General features: G+C 43.5%; 2 protein-coding genes across 2 annotated transcripts; one reads left to right on the top strand and one right to left on the bottom strand.

Annotated features, from left to right (window-relative positions):
• Nucleotides 1-1,829: 1,829 nt before the first annotated feature.
• Nucleotides 1,830-3,354, bottom strand: LOC109478273 (coiled-coil-helix-coiled-coil-helix domain-containing protein 1-like). Its single transcript, XM_019779730.1, has 3 exons — nt 3,123-3,354; nt 2,493-2,611; nt 1,830-1,956 (listed from the first exon to the last, which is right to left on the bottom strand). The coding sequence occupies exons 1-3, from the start codon at nt 3,253-3,255 to the stop codon at nt 1,837-1,839; spliced, it is 372 nt and encodes a 123-aa protein (XP_019635289.1). The 5' UTR covers nt 3,256-3,354; the 3' UTR covers nt 1,830-1,836.
• Nucleotides 3,355-3,581: 227 nt separating this feature from the next.
• Nucleotides 3,582-6,318, top strand: LOC109478258 (coiled-coil domain-containing protein 177-like). Its single transcript, XM_019779712.1, is given in 5 exon segments — nt 3,582-4,791; nt 4,793-5,774; nt 5,776-6,027; nt 6,029-6,085; nt 6,087-6,318. Coding segments are annotated over 5 exon segments (1,845 nt in total). The 5' UTR covers nt 3,582-4,468; the 3' UTR covers nt 6,318.
• The last annotated feature ends 2,600 nt before the right edge of the window (nt 6,319-8,918 follow it).

The raw sequence follows: 8,918 nt of genomic DNA on the forward strand, positions 1-8,918 counted from the left end.
ATTTATTCATAAGTTTGTTCATAAAATACTCAAATCGGCCTGCTGACCGCTTTTCATAATCGAGGTCTTGAGGGAAGCGGCCAGGGCCAGCCAAAACAACACGGTCTTATGTACTGTACAGAGAAGGAACTTTGGTTATCCTAGTGGAAGCCACGTCTGCAGGTTACGGACAAGTCTTTACAGTTGAAACATATTGGTGAGCTCCTGTGTGTGTTCAGCGGGTTTGTTTGCCTGTGTGTGTGTGTAGTATTGTTGTCGATCATTGTATGCAGTACGGAAAGTTGCTTTTGTCTTGCAAGGTGGACAATCATTATGGTTATGAATGTCACCAAAAGCAGAGAAATCCGAATTATGTCCCTAATCTATTAAAGAGATCAGAGATAATCTCATCAGCTAAACCATCACATTGTTAGTTTTGGCGGCACCGACCTCTAGGGCGGAGACCTTGAGCATCGTTGTATCTGACGTAAAAGAATTCAGAATATGATTACTAGTATCAAATAGGAATATAAATTCCACCCATGGACAGCTGATAGCCTTTCTGCGCGGTCCATCTAGCTATGACACCTTGTGTTTTTGGTCTAAATTGCAGGACTAGTGTCGAGGGATTGCCATGATGTTGATGTTATTCACACAATGAAGGAATTTTACTTTGAGCCTGAATGCGGGTTTTCCGGGATCTTGTGGACACTGAAAGGACTGGTTTGGAAGAGTGTAATTTATAAGTACTGAACATGTAAAGTCTGTTAGGGGTTTTTGCTTCAACAAAATGTAGTAAAAAATTTTGATGATTTCACCTGAAACTGAATTTACCTGTCATGTTGTCAGGTGTTGCTTTGAAGTCCAAATAGAGCTAAAAAAACTCTTTTTCAAATGGAATCACCCAAGTATCCCACAATGCTTTACATCTCTAGCTCCTCAACTATGCAGCATCACTGATTATAGCAGAAATATGAATTACTAGTACATGTACATTGTCATACTTGTGTGTTGTTTCTGACCAATCACATGTAATTCTAGATTACCAAACTTATAATAGAAACATGTTCAGATATGGGTTAATTTAGGTCTTACTTTGTCCTTGCTTTGATTTTATTCCATATACATGTACATGTGTTTCATTCACTTCCTTTTTTGCGTATCGCTTCTTAGTAGATTGCCATAGATACTAGTACTAGTAGTACTTAGTAATTGATGTACTGAGGTTATGATGACTCACTGAAAGGTTTGAGCACACAGAGATCAGTTATCTTTACAATATGTTCTACCATGGAGGCATAAGACACCTGGTTTTACAACTATTGAGTACAGGCCCTTTTTTTTACAGAATCCATTGCATGCTGGGAGACAAAAAGGCACTGTGGGTACTAGTAGTTCAGAGGGTAAACAGCATTGACAACATGGACAAGGCTGGACACACTACACATGTCATGCAAACATACTGTCATAATGGGTAATGAGGTTGGTTGCCCTCTTGCAACCAATAGTGCCCCATATCCCCCAACATACAATGGGATCAGCAAATTGGCCACCGGAGCATGTCCTTTCCACTTGACTTTTTGATGCTACTTCCATTTTCCATACTACACAGTAGGTAAAATGTGGGTTTGCTCATACTAGAGTACATGTACATGTATGCAACATACTTCTTACGTAACCTAGTAACTGAAAAAAATCTTTAGGAGAATCCAAAATGCAGAGAACAAAACACTCGCAAGATGCTGATGGCTGGTAAATCTTTTCCATTCTACTTACTGAACTAATATTTCTGTGAGACCAAAGTCTATTTCATACAATTAGAGCACAGTTCTACGGTTCTACCTATATTCATCTTTGCTAGTGAGGTTTGACCGGATGAGGAAATCTTTGTAATAACTTGTTGGTGTTTCTGCTGCTGAGCCGTCCTTCCTGTACAACACCCTTCAGATCTGCCTCCTTCACTCTCCGCCGCTCTTTCTACATGGAAGATACAGCAACACAAGGTCAGTATCATTGGCTAGGTCTCTTCTATTGTGTGTTTTGCATATTACTGGTAAACTGCTTTTAGACTTAAGACACAGGTCAGCTTTGTATGGTAGCTGCAATCATCTACAAAAACAGATCAGAGATTTCAGACATCTAGGAAGTATTTTGGCTTTTACTAAGTTTTAGTTTTTTACTTTTGCCAGCCCCAGTTCTGCTAAGCATACATGTAGGCCTCCCCCGACATGCTAGATCTTTCCAGTATGCCTAGTATGTAGAATATATGGAAATACATGGAAATACATGTACATGTATAACCTCCAAGCAGATTCGGTGGGGCAAGGGGACTTTATGTTAGCCGCCTGTATCCACTGGCCGACACTATCCAACGTTCGCTGAATCTGCTTGGACATTATACATGTACAAGAAAACACAAAGAACAGACATGTAGGCATAAACAAAACCTCCAATCACTGTGGCAACAACCATAGTAATGCGACCAAGGTGTTTCCGCAGATCCGTTTACTCACCGTTGCCTCTTGTGTGCACTTATGGAACGCAGCTATCTCCTTGGCACATGCAGAGTCCTTGAAGTCATTTTCCTTCCAGCAGGCCATCATAAGGCTCATCTCTGTGAGACACGTGGCAGCTGAGGAGGAAGATGAGAAAGATGATCACCTTCAAACCAACGGGTTATACGTAAGTAGGGACTTTATCACTAGATAGCTTTGAACAATGTTTAGAGTTAGATGTTAAAAGGTTAGGTGTAACAAGTCCTTCGGTGTAATACTAGTAAATAGTAATACAGCCAGCTGCCGCCACACTGCATGTCTGCGAAGCTGCTACATTATGCGGTTATACCAGCTAAAAGATTCAAATACATAGAACAATCCTTGGATGTATGTTATGATACACATGTACATGGTTTTATGACCCAATATTAACATACTGTAAATAATAGAAATTTCACGCTGGTTTTATTCTCAGTTTTTGTGTTGACCTTGATTTTACAATAAATATGTGTGCACAAAAGTCAATTAATGTTTTCTTTATGTAAGAAATTTATGTCTCAGGCGTCACAACAAATTACCTACCCGCACATAATTTACACTAATAAAAATTTGAACTTCCTTGGTACTAGTACACTGAAAAGCACTCACCTCCAAGTCTGTTTTTCTGAAACTTCACTTTATCTTTCAAAATTAGTTCCTTGGTGAGTTTTTTCACGGCTGGCACTTTGTACCGCACACCGGGGGCCGGGTTGATAATCAGTCCAGGTGGAATTCGTGCCATTCTGATGATTTTTCACCCTAAAAATGACAGTTTTTTACGTTTTTAACACCACGGGAATGAAACGTCGACCTTTGACCTTCAGTGAAGGTTGTCGTTTTACGGCATTATCGCAAACTAGAGAAAAAATATTATATATTCAATAATTATCAAATTGTTGAAAACCAAACATACAAAATTCCGTGTAAAATATAATTATACATCTGATACTGATAATAATTTCAACGTTTTGAGACATGTTTATGGTTTGGTACGACCTTTTTCATCGTCTAAGATTTTACGACAGTTATGATTACCACCAACGGTTTTGGTCCCTGCGTACTGCGCAACTCTCGAATCCGTTGGGCGGCATCCCATCCAGGTAGGACTCACCTGGACAGTTGTTGTGGTTGGGTGATTATGTCCTAATAACCGGACAATAGGAGAACGCCTCCGGCCAGGCGGGAGATGTCTGGCGTTTCAAACTGTATTAAGGCGAGGATTGTGAAGATTTCACACACAAGACAAGAAGGGTTTCGCCGGTAGAGAGCGCTCATTCGGACGTACGGAGCCGTCTCGTTTTAAAAGCGTCGGAGGGATAGAATTTCGTCCATGTCTTGAGGCAAGCCTACCAAACCACCTGCGTTTTCCTGGGATGTGCCACTTTTCACCAGGCCGGTAGTTCGCTGTTGAAATATTTTGTTATCACCCGGATCCACCACCTTGAACTTGCGTATTTTTCATCATCCTCCGTGTGAAAGTGAAGAGCCCAGGCGGTGGTATATGTGCGTGTTCGCCGGCCTGTTACCACGGTCACTGCGGTCCGACATTGATCGATATTTCAACTCCCTTTCAATTCACACAGTCACGTTTCAGTCGTTCGTGAGACTTTTATGGTATGAGTTCAACAAACAAAGTGGGGACGACTTTGACATTCTGTACGCTTAAGAGGAAAGCAGAAATCTTTGACGACTGTCGCAGCATTGTTTTCTGATTGATAGAAGTCAGAATTGCTTGCTTACTTATTAATGATAGTCTGTGCCATTGTACTGACTCAGTTCTGTTGTAACTGTATAATTGGCAACACACAAATGAGATTTGTGTAACATATGATATAATGGCACGAGTCTGCTTTCTCTGCCGTGATTGAATTAGGCCGTGGCGGGTAACTTGTCAATATTAAGGACCGATTTCATCAATATTTCATCCCCGCTCGTCGCCGTTAATCGATAACGCCATGTTTGAACAAGAAGACGGTAGGGATGAGGACAAGAGTCCCAATATCCGCCTGGATCTGTATAATTTCGACACCCCAGAGGCCGAGGGGAGCAGGTACGTGTTGACCAGCCCGAGGTCTCTCGAGGCGTGTGCCCGAATGGGTATCAAACCGGTCGAGCTTCTGCCCAAGAGTCTAGCTGAACTGGAGGACGAGTACCTCCCCCAGGGCATGCCCGTGCGTATCATACACGGTATGTACCAAGAGCAGGAGACGGACAGGCTGCGCAAGTTAGAGAAGTGTAGAGAAATACGCAAGCAGGTCATAGCGGAAGAGAAAAGAACGGAATGAAAAAGAGGACCCGGTGTCGTCCTCGGCGGCCAAATCTGAAGTGCCAAAAACCGTGCCCGGCAGTCTGACGCGAAGCCGCACGGCGTGGGAGATACGGAGCATGACGTCAGAGAGCACCCGGAGCAGTCAGGAGAGGTCGGACCCGGAGGACGGGACGCCGACGCACAAGGCCAGGAGAACGAGAAGCAGGCACCCGCCGAGATCGCAGTCCGCCACGAGACTCACCCGCAGTACCTCCCTCCGACTCAGCGATCTCCAGAAACTCAGCATTTCTGGCAGCAGACCTTCGTCTGCGTCCAGGCGGCGCGAGTCGAACATCGCCATGAGGAGAACCCTGTCCGGCGCAGACCTACCGGAGCGAGACCGCCGCATTGTAGAACTGATGGAAGCACGGCGGCGACAAGAGGAGGAACACGCAGAGATCAAAACAATCGCCCAGCTAACGTGGGAAGAGGAAAGAGAACGAGAGAAGATAAGGCGGGAGATGAAAGAGAATGAACGTAAACAGCGAATCGCGTTGGAGAACAGGAGGAAGGAAGAGGAGATGCGGAGGAGGAAAGAGGAGATGAAGCGCGAGGAAGAAGCGTTGCGGCAGGACCTGGAGGCGGCGGTAGGAAGTAAGATGCAGTCGTGGACGGATGGGCACAAAGTACAAGAGGCCAGGCGGCAGCGCCACCTGCAGGAAAAGAAGATGAGGGAACTGCAGCTGAAACGTGAACAAGAACAACGCTTGCGTGAAAAAGAATCGGAAATGCGAGCGTTCCGAGAAAGCGTTGAGCAACAACAGATGGCGCGTACCATGACGGCCGAAGAGACGAGAACGAAACGCAGGCATCTTGAACATCACCGAGTGCGGGTGAAAAACGCGACCGAAGTGGCGTTATACGAGCGGCGGAAAACCGCAGTCGACCAGCAACGACAACAAGAGATAGAAAGTCTGCGGGGAGACATAGAGACAAAGTATACCACGATGGAGAAAAAATTACCAACAGCAGATGTTGCGTCGAGATCTCAGCCTCAAAGCAAAGTCTCTTGAAGAAAAGCAGCAGCTGGAGCGCAGTAGAAGAGTTCGAGAGCAACGAGACCAGGAGATGCAGCAATGGGCTGAGGCCACCGTGGCGGAAAAGGAGCTGCCTTCCATCGGGCTCACGAAATCTCGGCCCAAAACGGCTCAGAACAAGGCAGCGCGCGCTGCTGTGATCCGAGCGGAGAAGGAGCGACTTCAGAGGGGAGAACCTGGAGCGCGTCATGACGGAAGACTCGCAGTTTCGGGAGGAAGTCACTCAAAACTATCGTCAGGAAAGACATGAAGAGCCAGTCCCATCATGACCAGAAAGAAGCGCACGTGCAGCGGTCCCGACAGAAGGCGCACCGATCCGCGTCGTTACGGGATAAAGTGCGAAACGAGTACGGTCGGCGCACGTTCGACAAGATGGCCAAGGAAGCCGAGAGAGTGGCTCGTATGGGAAGCGGTATCTTTACTGGCAACAAAAACGTGTCCACCTTTCAAATAGGTTAGACTGGACCTGGTAGCATCAACTGCAAGACTGTAAACGTTTCTGCAAATTGCGATCTCAACGTGGACTGTGTTGAAATACTGAGCTTCTCACAGAAGAAAAAGGCAGTGGAACAGAATGGAACCGTTGTCGGCAACTCCAGCAGGTCCTGTATTGAGCGTGCACTCGGACTCTTCTACTGCGCTCCAACCGCTGTGCAGCGACTTTGTCACGCTAGTACTCAAGACTGAGTTGTTTTAGTAGGTCAAATCTGGCTCAACATGTGTACTCAGAGAATTAATCGTAAAAATCACCTGGTGTCAAATGACTTGCTGTAATGCACAAAAGGCATACCATGCAGTGTCAATATTTAGTCGATAGCTACGTTGTGTGGTTCGAGGCTTTTTTATGCAGATATTAGCCAGTGTCAAAACATGGGCAGCATCTATCGTCCAAGCAGATGTGTTGTAATGGCTCTGTTTTCACGGTTATAGTTAGTACAGTATTTATTTCCTCAGTATTGAACGATGTAACAATACATGTACGTTCTCTAGAAAAGAACAAAAGTTCACACTACATCTGTTTGGAACGTAGGTGTGCCCCCATTATAAAAAAAACAGATTCTTATAAATATAATTACACTCTTGCCATTTGTGGGGGTACTAGTTTTAAAAGATACATGTTTAAAGTTCTGTTTGCTACAATGTTATAACTGTGTTATACAGCCAAAATGGAACAACTCTGAAAGCTAGTTCCACACTATGTGTGCCAAACGCATGTACAGGATAATTGTGTATGACTAGTTGCAGAAAAAAGTATTACTATTAGATGATCAGACAGATGTTGCATTAGATCTGCTGTTCCAGGCCTACTGATATGTATATGACGAGGAAACATATTGATATGTATATGACGAGGAAACATCACAGGAAAGCATACTACTTCTTAGTATATGTAGAGTTGAACTTGAAGGAATGATATATGTAGACCATAGCTTCTTGGATACCAGTAACCTGGAGGTATAATTGATAATGACTTTGTCTTCCAGATATTAATGAAAAGTGATAAAGTTCGTGTGTGACCATAATATTATCCTCATCCCCTAAGGGGTAAAATAGCGTTGGTTTGAAATTAACGACCGTGTGCATGTGTTTGGTTCCTGTAATGTTCTAATGCGTTTGAATAATGCATGTAAACTCAGACTGAATGGTGCTCAGAGACCGGAAGGTCGTAAAGTGATGTCAATACATATCATTAACAGATGATGTCAATGTAAAACATATCAATCACATATGCACAAGAGCACCTAGAAGCCTCACCATTGTTCTAATACACAACGTAACTGTACACCTACCTCTGCTTAGCAAATACGTGTATATAAGCCCAAATGCAGTTTGATGTTAACACATGTATTTGTTTTTAGTTTTGACACTGTTTACGAATTTCTAACTGTTACGTTTTTCTCATCCATGGAGTTTAATATACAAGGTTATAAAGGATTTATTTCTCAAAGTTACGGAGAAGAGTTATGTATTTTTATAATAATAGATAAATGGTTCGTGTGAATTTTTCATTATATTGTTAATTCCCAATGTTCCATATGTTTGAAGAAGGCGTTTGTTGATATACTGATTGCAAAGCAATGTTTAGGAATAAAGGTTGTGCTGTGGAAATGTGTACATGTCTTATCGAATATTGTCAGAGAAAGTGCATCTGTTGTGTGCATATATTCAGAAAATGCGTACAAGATTTGATTAGTACTGGACTTAAGGAGCACTAACAACACTTACGTTGCCTTTAAAACAAGATAAGTGCGCCCACTCGTTTTTGTCAGATCAAGGAGGTTATGGAAAATATCGTACGTACATCGATGACGTAAACCATGTTATGGGTTTGGCCTAATGGTTGAAATGGCGCCCCAGAAGTGGCCCCATTGTGACTCAATTTGACATTATCGGTCTGAGGGGAGTGCCGAGGAAAATTGGGTAATCTGGGCGTAGCGAAATAGCCGGCAAAATAAATGGAAGACAACGGATGGATGTGGGTCGGAATAGGTCGGTTATAACCTGGAATGGGCTATGGTTTACTGGGCCTGGCCGTTCATATCATAACGGGCAAATATTGGCAGGGATAGGCTGATTTACCTTGAAATAGGGCATAGTTTATTTTGTATATGGTCTCTCATTGATTCTCAGCAAAAATGTCCCCTTATATCGAACTAAAAAAAAATCTATGGATAGATTGTGACACGTACTTGTCCTCGTAGGTACAATGAAAGTTGAGGTCACTTGATTGTCAACAGTACTCCGTTCGTTTGTTACAAGGTCTACACCGCTGCACGCGAGAAACAAGGAAAATGTCAACTCCAATAAATCAAAGCCTGTGGCTATTGACAGGATCGTCCTGTCAATAGCAGAAAATATTGCACTGCTGACAGGATCGTCCTGTCAATAGCAGAAAATATTGCACTGCTGACAGGATCGTCCTGTCAATAGCAGAAAATACTGCACTGCTGACAGGATCGTCCTGTCAATAGCAGAAAATATTGCACTGCTGACAGGATCGTCCTGTCAATAGCAGAAAATATTGCACTGCTGACAGGATCGATAAAATTTTGGTATTTT

Source organism: Branchiostoma belcheri, unplaced genomic scaffold (assembly GCF_001625305.1).
Source record: "Branchiostoma belcheri isolate BF01 breed outbred unplaced genomic scaffold, Haploidv18h27 scaffold43, whole genome shotgun sequence".
Classification (NCBI taxonomy): domain Eukaryota; kingdom Metazoa; phylum Chordata; class Leptocardii; order Amphioxiformes; family Branchiostomatidae; genus Branchiostoma; species Branchiostoma belcheri.